An 18,573-nucleotide genomic window follows, 5' to 3' on the forward strand; every position below is an offset into this window, starting at 1 on the left:
CCCCCTCCCGATTGTAAACAACAGCCGCGCCCTCCGCGCCGCCAGCCCGCTCCGCGCACGCACACGTACCTGAGAATTTCACTTCAGCACTGCTCCTCCTCTGAGTCTGGGTATGATATTCTCGTTACTCCTAGTTGTAGAATTTCCACTCAGCCAGCCCTCCTGTGGTTCTGGATGTTGTCTGCTCCCTGTTTCAGGCGTAATTTGAATTGGTTGTTCAAGGCAGCAATCTCCGGCGTTAACCTATGCCGCCATCTTCGGTTCTCCAACTTGAGAATTGCAGTGGTGTTGACTGGAAGGATGTCAAGAACTCAAAGACCCGAATCCCAAACTCCACTGGACCTTGGTTTACAGCTCAAGCCTAGGCTGCCTGTCACTACTTGAAGCAATTCAGCAGAGGCAGGGTTGAATCTTATATGAGTGTTTATTTCAATACTGCTGGCAGGTTGAGAAAACAGCAGGTCAGCCACAAAAATCTGCTCTCGACTTTGGAACTCTTACCATTCATAGTCTAAGCACAGTACCAGGATCTTAAAATCAGCTGGTAGGAAAAGAAACTATTCAACACGTGGCTTTAGGACCACAGCATGCACATATGCTACTTTCTTTCTCCTACCTTACATCAGAAATTCCAAATGAAGTACCGATGGAAGTATAAGAAAATGAAAACATTAAAGGACTAGGGAACAACTACATTATTTTAAAATAATAAAATAAAAAAGAATAAAAGAATAATTTTAAAAGATAAAATAGCCCTAGCCGGTTTGGCTTAGTGGCTAGAGCGCCAGCCTGTGGACCAAAGGGTCTTGGGTTCAATTCCGGTTGCAGGCTCCTCCCCAGACCAGGAAGCAACCAATCGGTGTGTTTCTTTCACATCAATATTTCTCTCTGTTTTTCCCTCTCTCTTCCACTCTCTCTAAAATCAATGAAAAAATATCCTCGGCTGAGGATTTTAAAAATAAATAAAATAAAAAATACTCTCAGAGGCAAAAGACCTTTCTCTGTATGGTATTTTTTTTTAAAAAGTCAGAAAGCATTAAAAAATACAATTGATTGTCATTTTTCACAGCATTTATGTTCTATAAAGTTGCCAAGGACACCGAATTAGTGAATCCTGCATGATAACCCTTAGGGGAAGCACAGGATTCAGTTCCTGTGAACCTCTGGTCACATTTTTGTCAACTCGTCAATACCCAACCTAGTTCCATGTGTGTTTCTGTTTATTATTGACTAGAGGCCTGGTGCACAAAAATCGTGCATGGGGCGGGGGAGTAGAGGTCCCCTTAGCCCAGCCTGCACCCTCTCCAATCTGGGACCCTGTCTGACTGCTGGCTTAGGCCGAATCCTAAACCAGGATCGGGCCTAAACCGGCAGTCAGACATCCCTCTCACAATCCAGGACCACTGGCTCCTAACTTCTCACCTGCCTGCCTGCCTGATCACCCCTAACGGTCCCCTTTGCCAGCCTGATCACCCCTAACCACCTCTGCCTGCTGGCCTGGTCACCCCCAACTGCCCCCTGCAGGCCTGGTTGCCGATGCAGCCTGTTGTTCAGTCGTTTGGTTGTCCTTCACTAACCCCCCTGCCAGCCTGGTCGCCCCACGCAGCCTGCTGTTCCATCGTTACTGTTACTGTGATGGTGTCCTGGGCAATTTGCATAATCCTCTATTATTAGTATAGATTTGTTAACAGTGAACTCACGGGCAACAACTATATATCTGATGCCTGGACAAAGTGTATTTTGTCCATGAGGCCCGTCTCAGCCTTCCTGCACTTAGAAACTGTAGGCAGCACTTCAGCATGATGCTGAATTTTAAACAGTGAAATCACCACCAAAATACGGAAATGCACAAAATGTGTGTGGTGCAGAATACAAAGTAGAGGAAATGGAAGCATGCAGACACTTTCTGGTCCCTCTTCAATCCCACGAAAGGTCAGTATTTAATGAGACTTTGCAAAGGACCTGGTTGTTGTGTACCTGTGCTTGCTGCAGCATCTCAGATCTTCTGATTTATTTCTTGCACATTTACAATAGTGGGCAACTAGGCGTGGCTGTGTTCTGGCTTTCCTTATTAGGATAAAACCTTCCCTCTCTAGCATCTCCGTGTGTGCACTTAGAAAATGGATAACTGCATCAGATTTGGGATCTCCACTGCTATCCTTAAACATGAATACCATTAGAAATGAATTTGGGATGAGTCATGCTGGGAAGTTTTTAGGAGATGCTGAGATTTGTAAAAGACTTCAGTTTCCTTGTTATTACCAGATGCTCTCTGAACACTTCCTTCTAGCACTAACCATCTATAAATCTGTTTTTATTAGTATTTTTGAAGTAATTTTCCTTTCATTTCTCTAAATGTAGCCCCTGAGCCAATAAAAAAAAATAAAAAAAACAAGATTCTTTAAAAAAAACATGACCATCATCTTTGTAATCAGGATTTCAGTTTTAAAACACTCTGAGGATTATATTTTCCCCATGATTGCACTTAAATATTGGATACTTTTTCTCACAAGCATTCTTTGGAACAGTGGCCATGAGATCTGAGGTATTTGTAAGACCTCAACCATTTACATGGAAATAATAACATTGGAAATATTATTTCTTATTCACAAGCCCTCCACTGTCTCACCTGGCATTAGCAAACCTTAATTATGCTTGTGGTCTCTCATGTAATTTTGAACAGCTACTGTCAAGGAGGAGTTATTTAAAAAGTGTGACAGCCCTGCCGGCATGGCTCAGTGGTTGAACGTTGATCTATGAACCAGGAGGTCACAGATCCATTCACGGTCAGGCCACACGCCCGGGTTGCAGGCTCGATCCTCAGTGGGGCATGCAGGTGGCAGCCGATCAATGATTCTCTCTTATTATTGATGTTTCTATCTCTCTCTTCCTCTCCCTTCTTCTCTGAAATCAATAAAAATAATATTTTTAAAAAGTATTTCAGAAGCTGCAAATTAATCATCTTTGAATAGTGGTTATATTTTAGAAAAATGTGAGACAAAAATCTACAGGTAATTCCAGAAGGTACAAATATCATCAGCTCTGCTGATATCTTTAAATATTTCTGTAAAGGAATTAGATGAGGTGTCTGTACTAGAATATACCAGGTACTAGATTTGGAAGGCTTTGTTTCAGGGTGGTGATTCATTCACGGTGCCATCTTCTTCCCTGTAATATCACTGAGATCTGATTGACCTAAATCTCTGGGCTGTGTAAATGTTGAATGACTTGGGTCTCTGCCATCAGAAAGTGAATGTCAAAAATGGTCTATTTAAGAAAAGAATAGTTCTTTCTTAGGTTGTATACTGAGTCATGTGAAACCGAGCACCGACGACAGGGTGGATGAAAAACTGTTGAAATCTTTTTTTCATTCAAATTAAAATTTTGAAAAGCCTGTTTTCTTTATAGCCATTTAAAAGTTGTGGGCAGTAGTTTGTTTTATGTAACCAGTAAGCAGTCTGTCTGTCTAGAGAGATGGCAGGAGAATAAAGGCCAGAATATATGGATCTGTACATAATGAAATATGGATGTGAAGGCAACTTTTGTAAAGGGACTGGACACTGTTCCTGGGACGCTAGGGACCAATCATTTCTTCCGTGGGCCAGCTCACAGCTGTGCTAGCATGCTGCGCCCTCTGGACATTACCTCGCTAAATATTTAATAAGTATTATTTAGGTTTTACCAATTCCCTTTCCCTCTTCTATTCTATCTGAAAATATGTAGGAGCTGTCTGAAGGCTTTGCTTTTGCTTCTGTGTTTACCTTCACACCATGCTGTATTCTGGGTCAGTTAGTTAATATAAAGCTATTTCTGTTCTTGTTATGAGACAAGCTGACCGACGTTGTTCCATTCTCCTTTAAGCACGTAACACAGTTTTTCTCTTATAGGTTGTGGGACTGGAAAGTACCTGAAAGTGAATAGCCAGGTACATAGCCTGGGCTGTGACTACTGTGGGCCGTTGGTAGAGATTGCCCGGAGCAGGGGATGTGAGGTTATGGTGTGTGACAACCTTAACCTCCCCTTTAGGGATCAGGGCTTCGACGCCATCATCTCCATAGGAGGTAAGGCAGCCCGGTTACACGCTCCCTCTTCGCCATGAGAATCATGTTGCGCGGTTGAGGCCATTCTTACAACCCAACCTCCATTCTTTGTGGAAGGGTCTATGTCAGTGGCTCTCAACCTTCTGGCCCTTTAAATACAGTTCCTCATGTTGTGACCCAACCATAAAGTTATTTTCGTTGCTACTTCATAACTGTAATGTTGCTACTGTTAGGAATCATAATGTAAATATCTGATATGCAGGATGGTCTTAGGCGACCCCTGTGAAAGGGTCGTTCGACCACCAAAGGGGTCGCGACCCACAGGTTGAGAACCGCTGGTCTATGTCGTTCATTTTATCTAATTTTTAAAAATATATCAACTGACTGAATTGTTTGACTAATCTCAAATGTACTTATGGTGGGACCTATAATTATTTTTTAACTAGTTAAACTTTCAAACTGTTATTTTATTCTTTTTGATGACTCATTCCAGTTTCTTTTGCTTATGAGTAAGGAAGTAGTAGAGGAATTTTACTCATTGAGAACAGTACTTTGTTATATTGCAGCGTAGCCAGATCTCCCAGCGTGAGGTGGACATGTCAAAGTCATATGACCTATTTTAGGCTGTAAGTGTGCTCTTTAGTAGCAGACTATTGTAGGACGAATGCCACCTGGAAGGATGTGTCATCCAATCTGCCACTTGCTGGTAGGCAAGTCCCGGGGGAAGACAGCCCCACCTGGTCCCAGATTGCGTTGTTTTTATAATACCACTCGGCTCAAACTGCCAGAGATTGCTCATAAATCTAGGGAGTATGTTTCTCATATCCTCCCAGCAAGTGTGCCCATAAATACACATGCCACAACTTAAAAAAAAAAAACAAGACACGGCAAAAATCCTTGCCTGAAATTTACACAGGCTCATTTTACTCAAAACACATAGTCCTGAAACCTGGTAGGTTAGTCATATTTAAATATGCTTGGTGCCCTTGCTGATCTCGTGGCAACTTCTTTGGCAAAGCAAACTATTTGCTCCAAAACAATTTAAAAATTAATCTATTTGAATATACTAAGCTTTATTAAAGCAAAGGGAACCTATATAAAATTGCCTGACCAGATAAAAACTCAGCATAAAATGGTTTGCTCTCTCCTGAAGAAGATGAGAAGTGGATTTATTCAACATTAGATGGGGACTGTATCTTTGTATATTGAGGCCTGGATGCCGTAACCTTGGAACTAGTTAGGACCAGCAGGAGATGGTTGCCATGGAAACCTGCTGTGTAATAGTCCTCCTTCTTTGCAGTTGAAACTGTTAAGTTCCAAATGGGGACATTTGTAAAGACCTAGAATCTGAGAGAGGTCAGAGAGGAGGATTCCTTGCTCTTCGCTAGCTTACATTAGTGTTAGGGTCTGCACGGCCACCTACATCCAGGCCAGGCTGCTGAGCCCCTGTGGTGGGTGTGGGCTGTTGACCTGCTTTCCTGCTTTGGGGAAAGGCTCTGTGTGCACAGGGTCAGGTCCTTCTCTGCTTCCAGTTGAATTCCGTGCCTTGTCCCAGAGGAAGTGGGGAGTACTGGCTGTCCTCCTCTGGTGAGAAGTGTTCCCTTAAGTGGAAACACAGCCTGTGCCCTGACCATGATGGAACCGGCCACCTTTCAGTGCACAGGAGGACACCCAACTGAGCCACACCGGCCAGGCGCTACATGTTTTTGTTTGTTTGTTTGTTTTAAATATATTTTATTGATTTTTTACAGAGAGGAAGGGAGAGGGATAGAGAGTTAGAAACATCGATGAGAGAGAAACATCGATCAGCTGCCTCCTGCACACTCCCCACTGGGGATGTGCCCACAACCAAGGTACATGCCCTTGACCAGAATCGAACCTGGGACCCTTGAGTCCTCAGGCCAGTGCTCTATCCACTGAGCCAAACCGATTAGGGCTATATGTTTTTTATAAAATGTCGCCTAATAACATGTTTATGATGATATAAAGGCAGTCCTACTCGACTCTCACTTTAACTTTGCAGGGATTGAAAGTAAAAAAGATGACCTAGAACAGGGGTGGGCAAACTTTTTGACTCGAGGGCCGGAACAAAAGCATGGATGGAGTGTTTGTGTGAACTAATATAAATTCAAAGTAAACATCATTACATAAAAGGATACGGTCTTTTTTTTCAATAGTTTTATTCATTTCAAACGGGCCGGATCTGGCCCGCAGGCCGTAGTTTGCCCACAGCTGACCTAGAAGTTAACTTTTTAAAAAAATATATTCAACCATTTTATATTACATTAACATTCTTAAAAATGATAAGCAATCATTTGGACTTGAGCTTGACTGGCTATCTTTGCATTATCTAAGTATAAAAACATCTTTAGCATTTTTTCTCCACTCCTATTTGATTTATTAACACTGATTAGTGGTATTAGTCCTTCAGAGCTTTAGAAGTACCAATCATTCATTAAAGTAATGAATTACTTCATAGAATTCCACTGGTAGCACTTACCTAACTTAGTGCTTCCTTGCAGATTTCATCAATTCACATTGTCCACCCTCTAGTTAACACAATTCACAGGATTTGGGAACTGGAAGAGATTTTACACATTATTCATTCGCAGTGTCATAGATGAAGAGACTTAACACCCATATAAGTTAAATATTTTCCCAAGATCAGTTGTCTACTAATTACAGGAGTCGACGCTAGCAATTATGTCTCTCCCAAAGCCATGTCTCTGCTATTTCTACCACACATCCTGCCCTGTAGGAAATACGGAGATCTTACCACATGTCAAAATTGCATCCCTGTGACATGGAAAATACTAATACATACATGTGTAGGCTTATGTATGTACATACACGCTGAGATCGAGTTTCCTCTTTTTTCAGTCATACATCATTTCTCTACAAAACAAAGAAGAATCCGAGCAATAAAGGAAATGGCCCGCGTCTTGGTTCCCGGAGGCCAGCTCATGATTTATGTCTGGGCCATGGAGCAAAAGAACCGGCACTTTGAGAAGCAAGACGTGCTGGTTCCGTGGAACAGGGCCCTATGCTCCCGGCTCCTGTCCGAATCCAGCCAACCCGGGAGAAAGAAGCAGTGTGGACATCTGGAGAGAAGCCACCCCTACCACCCTCCTTGCTCCGTGTGTAGCTGCTCTGTTTGTTTTAAGGAGCGACGGGACTCCAAACGGTCCCACAGCGTGGACGATGAACCCGTCAGGGCCAGGACTTGCTGTGCAAACATTTCGAAGGAAGCTGGGGGAGGAAATGGGTTCTACAACACGTTAGGGAAATCTTTTCGCTCCTGGTTTTGCTCCAGATCTTTGGATGAGTCAGGTCTGAGGAAGCAAATTGAAAGAGTGAGACCCTTGAAAAACACAGAGGGTTGGGCCACCAGCACTATCTCCATCCAGCCTTCCAGACACTCCAGTGTAGACAGGGATCCCCAAGAGCCGTTTTCAACAAGAGAGCCAAGTTCAGATGAGGACGTGTTTGTGGAAAGTTCTCAGAAGCATTTGGAGTGGCTGAGAGCACCAGCCACCGGGAAACATCTCCGTGGAGACCGTCAAGGAGAAACCGGGAGGAGTGGCGGTGGGGATTGTCTGGGCAGCACCCACACCCAGGAGGAGTGTGCGGCGGCGGGTGCCTTAGGAGAAGGGAAGCCTTCTGCTCGTAGAGCACTGAGGAGGGTCTCTACGGTTGACTCCACAGATTCCATCCCAGATGACACAATTCCTGTGGAAGGACAGCAGCCCGACGTTTGGGACTCCAGGGCCTTTATGCGCTACTACCACGTGTTTCGCGAAGGCGAGCTCTGTGGCCTGCTGAGGGAAAACGTGTCAGAGCTCCATATCCTGAGCTCTGGGAACGACCATGGCAACTGGTGCATCATCGCCGAGAAAAAGGAGACCTGTGGTTGACTGGCTCATCTCAGACAGCCCCTCCGGAGATGCGCCACGCTCCTGTCCCCGGCGTTGGGATGGCGACCTGACTTTGCATCCACTTCCATTATTTTTTGACCCATGCATGCTCTGGTCTGTAGAGACTGTGGAGGCCATCTTTTGAATCTTTGCGTAAACACAGAGCCGGGCATCTGAAGCATTTGGCGAAGGGTGTTTGTGGTTAAATGATGGAAGAGATCTGAAGAGGCAGCGTGCCGTGAGCTTCAGTACAGTTTGGGGGTTTTCCCCCTGGAAGATGAAATTATTATGAGACTACATGTGTATAGTTTTTCAGTCTTATAAACTGATTTTAAAAGATCCCGTTTGTAAGTATACCTTCTAAAAACGGCATTTTTATAAAGTTAGGGGGTAATTCTGTTTCTCAGATTATATTTTAGTTCTGTGTGCCAGATAACAGGTAAACCTGTTCCATTGCACAGATGGAAATTGAACCTGGTGATAAATTATTTTGTTGCCAAGGCCTTGCTTCGACATAAAGTCTTCAGAAAGGTGAGAAACAGGAGAGCGAGAAAAGAAGTGTTACCGGACTTTTCACAACGATAAGCAATCTCGATTCAAGCTAAGTAGATAACAAGGTTATCAGTGTCACTCAGAAGTTTTTAAAGGCACTGTTAGCACAGAGTGTCTGTGGGTGTTTGTAGTTGGTATTTTTCTGACCTTAATAGACCAGGAATATCCAGTTCTGATAAGACCAAGATTGACCAAGGAGGAGTTTTCACCTACAACAGTGGTTCCCACCTAAGCATCTCTAAAATCCTGAGGCCCCCCTGTGACATATAATTCTTATTATTCAAAAAGTGAACTCCTATTCACACGGAGGAAGCCTAAAAGGCCATGAACAATATGTATTTATAGACTGTATATGAGGCCCCTAGAACCATAAGAAATGCAAAAAAATTCACTGTTAATAACTCATTCTCAAATTGCCCCCCTGTGGGGCGTGTGGCCCATGTTGAGAACCACTGATCTGGAATGATGATCTTTGGACTGAACGGATATTTAAGAAATGAGGATCTGGGTGAAGCTCTCTTTTGATTCTCAGTACAAAAGACTGTTAAGGGGTAAGATATTTGGCATTGGTGGGAGATCAGGTGTTGAACTTTTGAAAATAACACTCGGGTATTTATCCTTTTGAAAGTGACCATTTTGTTTGTGATAGTAGGCATTTAGGCAGAATCAAGTCCTATTCATTAAAGGTTGAATTCCTGCCACTTTACAGACAAGCCCGTAGATTGGGCGTTGTGTGGTCACTGCCTGTGTTTAGATTTAACCACGGGCCTGTTTAAATTCATGTCATGGATCCTGAAACGTAGATATAACTAGGACGGGACTAAGATCTAAAAAAAGCAGAAATAAATTGACCCAGGAATACAGCCTCAGATATTTCCTCAATGAGGAGAGAATTGACATTCGACAAAGAGCCTGTATACTTTATGGACCATTGTAATCCCGAATGAAAATCCGATTCTTGTTCTATTTTCCACTAAAATTAACTGAAACAGTAAAGGATTTCATTTGTTTCTTTTTTCCTTCAGTGATTGTGCTCTGACTTAATGCTACTTTCAAAGAAACTTAAAGAACGATTTTTAATGCTTAGCTGAACATTACCAATGCTTATAACTCATTTGTCTTTAAAATAAGACTGCATCACCACCTTTCTGGTTGGTGAGGTTGTGTGGTAGAAATGAGACATGGTTTGTATTGTTCAGTGCAGTTTGCATTAGCGAGACAATGAAAACAGGCAGAGAAGTGGGATATAAATTAGAAATTAATTTAGTGCCATCCATTTCTCTTTTTAAAATACATTTTTATTGATTTCAGAGAGGAAGGGAGAGGGAGAGAGAGAGAAACATCAGTGATGAGAGAGAATCATTGATTGGCTGCTTCCTGCACATCCTACACTGGGGATCGAGCCCAAAACCCAGGCATGTGCCCTGACTGGGAATCAAACCATGACCTCCTGGTTCATAGGTCGATACTCTACCACTGAACCATGCCAGCCAGGCAGTGTTGTCCATTTCTTAAATTAGGACATTAAACCATGAGTATAAGTGGCTTTATTGGTAGAAAGACGAGATTCTCGGAATCAGAGAAGTTCTCACAATTAAAGCTTGATGGCCTTTTTATTGCGAGTGGATTTTTCCTCTCTTTGAAGCCTGTTGTTAGATGTATTTTTAATCCCAGTCCTGCTGTGAGAAATCAGTCGGAAGTCTTTCTGGTGGTAGCCTGCCACTTACATAAAACTCAGTTCATTAGACTACTCCAAAAAGCTTTGAGCTAACCTGTCTGAGCAGCCTCCTACACACACACACACACACACACACACACACACACTTTGTAGAAATGATTCTTTAGAATGGTTTTTGATAAATTCATATTTTCACTTAATTTTGACAGGGCTGTAAATGAAAAACCGTTAATAACAGCAATCTTTTACTCTTCGTCTGCTGAGCACAGAATTCTATGCATCCCGACCTTATTTGTATGCAAATAAGCGTCTGCCTGCGGACTGATGTATCTTTGGTATATTCATGTGAAAAGCATTCTTAAATCTAACTTTTACCTTTGGATATATATCCATATATATCCTATGAGATATATATATATATATATTACATATATATATGTGTGTGTGGTATGTGTAGATGTGTGTGTGGTGTGTATTTGTATGTGTGGAGTGTGTGTGGATGTGTATGAAGAGCCTAATGTAAGTATCTTGATCAGTTCAAAGTCTTGCTCATCTTTAAAATTGTCCTCCAGCCAAACCGGTTTGGCTCAGTGGATAGAGCGTCTGCCTGCGGACTGAGGGGTCCCAGGTTCGATTCCAGTCAAGGGTACGTGCCTTGGTTGCGGGCACATCCCCAGTGGGAGGGGTGCAGGAGGCAGCTGGTCGGTGTTTCTCTCTCATTGATGTTTCTAACTCTCTATCCCTCTCCCTTCCTCTCTGTAAAAAATCAATAAAATATATTTTTTTAAAAAAAATGTCCTCCAAAGGAAATACAAGTCATAAGTGAGCTTAAACACTCACAGGTTATTTGTGAGTGTTCAGTCTGCCTTAACTTGCTTGATTATAGATTTTGCTGCTCTATCTGAAATGATTTAAAAGCTCAGACTCCATTATTAATACTGGCCCAACAGTATCCCACTCCTTCTCTTTTACTTGCCGGCATCACTGCAGAGTCCCCCAATCAGAAGTAGAGGGATTATTGGGGATGTTTCTAAAAACCTTTGCTGGCTTATTGCTGCCTCACTGGCTTATTTGCAGAATTCCATATAAACAGTCAAATGATTTGGGAAAACCGCATTCACAGAGACAGAGGATGCAATCAAAATAACGTTCTGTGGGAACCATGTGAGAGGCCTTTTCAGATTATTTTTAAATTGTCACTGCAGTGATGAAATGACACCAGCCTATCGTAGTAACTAGCAGACCATCTAACATATCTTGGAGCATCATGTTGGTCCTCCTGTCTCCTCATTCATTCTTATGCAGGATGCTGTGTAATTCTGGTCTCTAGTTTGCCTTCCTGTGTCCTCACAAATGCTAAATGTCAAGAATTCCCTGCATTTTAACTGAGCGTCAACTGAATGGCCAAAAATTAGACGTAATCCAGAGAAGACTAACCCAACTGTAAATCAGCTAGAACAGCCGTGGGCAAACTACGGCCCGCTGGCCGGATCCGGCCCGTTTGAAATGAATAAAACTATTGAAAAAAAAGAACGTACCCTTTTATGTAATGATGTTTACTTTGAATTTATATTAGTTCACACAAACACTCCATCCATGCTTTTGTTCTGGCCCTCCGGTCCAGTTTAAGAACCCATTGTGGCCCTGGAGTCAAAAAGTTTGCCCACCCCTGAGCTAGAAACATCAATGAACTTGTATATTAATGGCCACACAAGGCATAAGCATTGGTGGACTTTTTAAGTAAAAATAAATAGGTTTGAAGGAGGACAGAGTGTCTAATCCAGTAGTTGTTAAACTTGGTGGGGCAGCTTAAAAGTGAGCTGTGCACAACCACTTTAGGAGGGAGAGGGTGGAGTGGAAACACTGGCCAAGCAGCTACAGTCTAAGAAGAACAGATTAGGGCAGGCCAGAGCTTTTGTCTCCTACTATGTAGAAAATTTGAAATATATTGATAACAGCTAACTTTTCTTAATATCTAACATTTATTTTTTCTGTAATCCTAACCATAGCCCTCTAAAATAAGCATATTTATTGTTCCCATTTTACAGATGAGGAAAACTGAGACAGAAAGAAATTGCTCAGCATCACAGTCACACCCATAGTAAGTATCACACAGCTAGTGAGGGGCAGGGCTGAGCTTCAGCCCCTGGCAGTCTGACTCCCATCCAGTCCTCTCAACCACAACACTATGTACACCCAGTCACAGTATTGGACAGATTTTAAGAGCCCTTCAAGGTTAAGCAAAGATTACATACCTAAACAATAATTTCATCGCTGTTCCTTACATATTTTTGCCCATCTTTTATTGTTTTTTTCTTCATTTTTCGAGTCTGTTTCAATTTGATTTCAATTGAGAAAAAATAGTCCTGTTCACAAAATGTTGTGTGATCACATCTCTCCAACTCTTCAATCTTTTAAAAATGGTATTACCATCCTGGCCGGTGTAGCTCGGGTGGTTGAGCCTCATCCCGTGCTCAGAGAGGTCGCCAGTTCCATTCCTGGTCAGGGCACATGCCCGGGTTGCAGGCTTGATCCCCAGTGCTGGGGCATGCAGGAGGCAGCTGATTGATGTTTCTCTCTAAAATCAATAAAAACATTCTTTTTAACTCCACTTTTAAATGAAAATTGTATTACTGTTTTCCCATTTTATTTTATTTTTTGTGTGTTTTCCCATTTTATAAGTGAGTGATTGGAGGGCTATTCAGATATTTCATTCATTCCACTTGTTTACTAAACCCTGCAAGTTCCCAGGTACATGGGTTATATGGCTTTGAATATCAGACATGTTGTGTGTACACAGAATATTAGAATGAACTGAAAGGTATATTCATTGTGTACCTACTACCAAGTTACATTGTTTAGTTTGAGAAAAAAACAATACACAAAATACTCTTGGGAAATCACAATGTATATTGGCATATTTAAGGCCTACCCTGAAGTAAACAATTTACTGAGCCTGCCCCAGGCATATTAACATCCTCAAGCATTCTGTGGAATGCATCTCAGAAAATAATGTGTCTTATAGAATAACACACGCACTCCTTAGGAGGTCATTCGTAAGTTGACTCTAAATTATTTTCAGCCTCATCTCCTGCAATTGCACCCATTTTTTTTCCTAGCCTGCAATCTGCTGTTTTAAACAATGCATTCATTAGAAATTGCATAATGACAACTAATTATCACGTCCCCTAGATATAAACTTGGTTGCCCCAGGCATATTAACATCCTCTAGTGCAAGCATTCTGTGGAATGCATCTCAGGAAATAATGTGTCTTATAGAATAACACACGCACTCCTTAGGAGGTCATTCGTAAGTTGACTCTAAATTATTTTCAGCCTCATCTCCTGCAATTGCACCCATTTTTTTTCCTAGCCTGCAATCTGCTGTTTTAAACAATGCATTCATTAGAAATTGCATAATGACAACTAATTATCACGTCCCCTAGATATAAACTTGGATTCCAACTACCACCATTGCAGTCCTTCTCCAAAGGAACAGGCAGGAAGCAGGCTTCCTTCCATCAATTCAAAGGTCATATGAGATAAGTGTTGTCAGACACCCATCCAGCAGATGGAGAAACCATGGGAGTGGAAGGGAAGGACAGAAACACCGGCAGACCCCAAACCAGAAGGCTTGGCTCCGCTCATCCCAGCCTTAACTCAACATTTCAGTTCCTAGTTTGATGTTATGGACTCCATATTTGCCACCTCAATTATCTACAGAACTGGAGTGAGAGTCTTTTTAAAAGAACTCTCACCAACCAAGAATTACAATAGGCACTAGGGCACATAGAGGGCACTAGGCATGGCATGAACAACACAAGCACAGAAGCCTAAGAAAGCTAATCGAAGAGAAAATACTGTGAATTGTCCTAGTTGGGGTTCCCCACAGGCCCACAGTGCGTGATGCATTCGCAGGGATGTGCATCATTTCACTTTTCACCCCTGCTGTCCCCTCTAGGTGTGGGTCTTTCCCATGGATCACACACAAATAATCGCTCTATCTGGGTGGGTATAACATAATCCATACTTGAGATCCGATGCGATGCATGCAAATTCATGCAGGAGTAGGCCTTCCTTCCCCCGGCTGCCAGCCCCGGCTTCCCCCCAGTCCTGGCTTCATCTGGAAGGACGTCACGTCTAATTAGCATATTGCCCTTTTATTATAGATGACCAATCCAATGGACTACTAGTGAGGATCAATTGTCAAATAGGATCCCTTGCCCAGCCAGCATGGCTCAATGATTGAGTGTTGACCTATGAACCAGGAGGTCTCAGTTGAATTTTCAGTCAGGCTGCAGGCTTGACCACTAGTAGGGGGCATGCAGGAGGCAGCCGCTCAATGATTCTCATCACTGATGTTTCTAGCTCTCTCTCCCCTTCCTTCCTCTATGAAATCAATTTAAAAATGTTTTCTTTTAAAGAAAATTCTGAAATGATCTGAGATACTTCAAAAAGTTCCACTCAGACATCCTTTGGAGTCTCTATCTTCAGGCTTGATATATTTCATTACCATTCTAGGAAGTGATACCACTTATTAACATTTAATATTAAAGGGTTTTGCACCCTTTGTTGGTGTTTTTCAAGATTTACTTCAATGTAGTTGCTAAATATCTTCCATATTCTAAGGAGAAACAATTCCCGAGGCTCTGGAATATATAATGGTTCACAGACAGGCATCTCGCTGAGTCCTCATGTCATGAAGAGTGAGAAAGAACGCTCTGGTGCCTCTTTTATAAAGGCATGATTATGAGGGCCCCAACCTCATAATTTAACTACTTCCAAAAGGCCCCACCTCCAAATACCATCACTCTGGGGTGGTGTTAGGATTTCAATGTGTGAATTTTTGGGGACAAAAACATTCAGTCCATAACACTCATATGACTCCAAGCTGAGAAATGAACATAAAATGGGTGCCAACTCAGTGAAAACCCTGGGACTGTGGCATAAACAATCACAAACACTCTTTTTATTTTAAATTAAATGTATTGTGGTGACATTGGTTAATGACAAGCACTCTTTAGAGATGCTCACAAACCACGCACACTGAACTCTCACAGACAATACATGAGCTCCTTGCTAAACATGAGCTCACCAACAAAAAGAGGCTATCAATTGAGACAGTCTAAAATAAAACTATAAAAGGGTTGAGGGGATGATGGCTGTTTGCAGCTGGTCACATACCCTTCAGGGTGGGGGTCCCAACTGGGGTGCCTGGCCAGTCTGGGTGAGGGTCTGAGGGCTGTTTTCAGGCTGGCGGGTGACAGAAGCTCCCAACCACTCCTTTTTTTCCTTTTTTAAAAAATTCTGGGCCACCTTTAGCTCTGAGGCTCCAGCTCTTAGGCCTCCGCTGCTGAAAGTAGGTATCTGGTTTGTTTCAGTTCTATAATCAAAACAATGTATAACTCCAGCTCTGACTCCAGCTCTGAGATCCCAGCTCGCTGAAAGCTGGTTTCTGGGTTGTTTTTTAGCTTCTATATTTGTTAAAATGTTTCAAACTGCAGGCTCAGAGGCCAGCAGCAGCAGGCGGGGAACCTTGGAGTCCTCCATCACTGAAGCAAGCAAGCCTCATGTTAGTTTCAAGCTGCCTGGCTGCCGGCCTGGCCGCCATCTTGGCTGGCAATTAATTTGCATATCTCCCTGATTAGCCAATGGGAAGGGTAGCAGTCGTACGCCAATTACCATGTTTCTCTTTGATTAGATAGGATATATATATAATATTGTCTTCAACTAGAGCTGGGAAAAATAAATTTCCAAACCAAATTAGTTTTTAAAGGATCCATACAAAACAATATATTTTTTCTACATAGAACATTTCTTTTGCTCTGGTTGTTACCTCCGAAGAGAAAAAGCAGTGGGTCACAGCAGTTCATCTGTAGCCAGTGTTGAATGTTGAATTCCCTGAAGAAGTTATATTAATATTTATGGTCGCTTAGCAGGAAATTTCTTTGAGTGACAGGCATTTCTCTAGTGAGCTAATCGTACCACTTCCATTAGATTTTTTATTTGCATATGTAATGCATTAGCAAAGGACTGTTCTACTGTTTATTTACACAGAACCCTGGCACTACTTACGTCTCACTAAAATGGACCCCAGCGGAATTTCTGAGACACTTTGAACATGGATGTGAAAACTGTCTCATTTTCTGTAGATGTTCTCTTCAATATGTATGATGTAAATGCCCATATTCCTAGACGTCTAGTGTTGGCTGTCATTACTGACCAAGAAAAAGCAGCCCCCTTATGTACTTGCCAAAACATTAAATTAGCCATTACCATAGAAATGTATTTCGTTGAATTGATTTTTTGTCCTTTTAGAGAAATTCAAAGATAATTGTTCAATGTTGTTGTGCCTCTTCTGGTATTGACATGTATTTGTATCAAAAATACAAAACATCTTTTTTTCTACAATGTACAGTTACTTGAGCTTTTCCCAGAAGCTTAACCATAGTTTCAAAAGCACACATTGACGTACAATATCTTTATTGTGACAATTTGAAGATATTGTATTTGCATCAACAGTGACATTAGGATCTTTTGTAATAAGGATTATAAAAATGGTGTCATGTGTATGCTTATGAAACGCATTAGTTATTGCAGTTCTGTGTAGGCGCACTCTTCACAGACCTCCCTGCATGAGCAGGTTTGCCTTTCGGCTCCACGCGGAGTGTGGCAAGCAGGCTCCCTCCTCTATCCGTTCAGCCCCCTCTCTATCCTTCCATAGAGCTGGGCCAATTCTTGTTTGAATTCTGTTATCTTTGTCTAAAGGAAATCAGACCAACTGTTCAATAATAGAGTGTCTTTAATCTATACCAGTGATGGCGAACCTATGACACGCGTGTCAGAGGTGACACGTGAACTCATTTTTTGGTTGATTTTTCTTTGTTAAATGGCATTTAAATATATAAAATAAATATCAAAAATATAAGTCTTTGTTTTACTATGGTTGCAAATATCAAAAAATTTCTACATGTGACACGGCACCAGAGTTAAGTTAGGGTTTTTCAAAATGCTGACACGCTGAGTTCAAAAGGTCCGCCATCACTGATCTATACTAATAAAAGGGTAATATGCAAATTAACCATCACTTTGCAACAAAGATGGCAGCGCCCATAGCCACAAAATGGCAGTGCTGGCCGGAGCCACGGAGCCAGCTGGAACGGGTGGGATGCTTGGCTTCCTTCAGGCGGGACACTTGGCTTCCTTCGTCGCCCCAGCGCCCTAGTGACAAAGGAAGCCAATCCTCCCGCAAGCCCTGGCCGCCCACTGAGGGCCAGCCTCTGGGCAGCGGCCACAGAGCTGGCCGGAGCGGGTGGGAGGCGGCTCCAGCCCGAAGCGAAGGCAGGAGGCGGCAGCCAGAGTGAAGGCCCGGGTCCCGGGTGCCGGAGGGAAGCCGGTGCCGGCAGCCAGGGGAAGGAAGGCCTATCCTTGCACAAATCTTCGTGCATCGGGCCCCTAGTTGGTTAATAAAGGGATATTACTGACTTTTAAAATCTTTTAAGATTAATAAAGACGTATTTGACTCTCTGAAAGTGGAGGTGTGTGAAAACATGGTTGTAATATTCAAACAGCGTCATTGCTTTAAGTTCTTGGGATGCAAGCCCACCTGCTCTCTGTGCTGACCTCCGTCTGCAGGCGGCCAGCTCAGTGTGAGCGCTGGGGCGGGAAGCAAGGCGGGCGTGGTATGGGCTCTGCACAGCTCCGCGGGGCTGGAGGCTGCCTTCCAGCACAGACAGAGCCTGGCCTGGTGCCACCTTGCCCACCTCCCACCCACTCCCTGGGACGGAGGAAGCTCCAGTGTCTCCCCAGGCTCAGTCTGCCCCTCACGGTGGCTGCTTGGGAGACAGAGATGAACAGTGCTGACAACAAACGAAATAGATGCAGTGCCCGTCTTTCAGAAAGAATCAATGAAACCTCAGCCGCTTGCTGTGTACTCAGCAGAAATCTGTTTAAAAACTTCACTCGTCATTTTTAAGTCTTCCATCCTTGTGTTCATCTTCCATTTTTTGAAATATCTATGCACTGATTCAGCTTAAAAGCTATCTGGTTAACTGATTTTTTTAAAAAAAAATTTTATTGATTTTGGAGAGGGAGAGAAAGAAATATCAATGATGAGAGTGAAGCATTGATTGGCTGCCTCCTGCACGCCCCCCACTGGGGATTGAGCTGAACCAGGGGCCCTTCAGTCCGCAGGCAGATGCTCTACACACTGAGCCAAACAAGCTAGGGTTGCTTATCAGATTTTTCAGTGTTCTTGATGGCTGGAATCAGAAGTAAACTGTCAGCTTAAGTGCTTCTCTCATCTCTCATCTCTCTCTCTCTCTCTCTCTCTCTCTCTCTCTCTCTCTCTCTCTCGCTCTCTTTCACTCACTCCCCTCCCTCCCTTCCA

The 18,573-nt window shown here is 42.8% G+C and overlaps 1 protein-coding gene across 3 annotated transcripts in view; it reads left to right on the forward strand.

Annotated features, from left to right (window-relative positions):
- KIAA1456 (KIAA1456 ortholog) overlaps positions 1-16,472 on the forward strand; it is a 47,489-nt gene extending 31,017 nt beyond the window's left edge. The window contains exons 4-7 of one of the 3 annotated variants that reach the window (XM_015565191.1): positions 3,888-4,061; positions 6,921-8,301; positions 12,233-12,285; positions 16,242-16,472. In XM_015565191.1, coding sequence (XP_015420677.1) covers positions 3,888-4,061; positions 6,921-7,954 — 1,208 coding nt within the window. In that variant the 3' untranslated portion in view covers positions 7,955-8,301; positions 12,233-12,285; positions 16,242-16,472. Of the gene's footprint in view, positions 1-3,887; positions 4,062-6,920; positions 8,302-12,232; positions 12,286-16,241 lie in introns of those variants that run through there. The other 2 variants (XM_015565204.1, XM_015565199.1) reach the window with 2 other exon arrangements.
- Positions 16,473-18,573: the final 2,101 nt, after the last annotated feature.

The sequence above is a fragment of the Myotis davidii genome, unplaced genomic scaffold, assembly GCF_000327345.1.
Source record: "Myotis davidii unplaced genomic scaffold, ASM32734v1 scaffold71, whole genome shotgun sequence".
Classification (NCBI taxonomy): Eukaryota; Metazoa; Chordata; class Mammalia; order Chiroptera; family Vespertilionidae; genus Myotis; species Myotis davidii.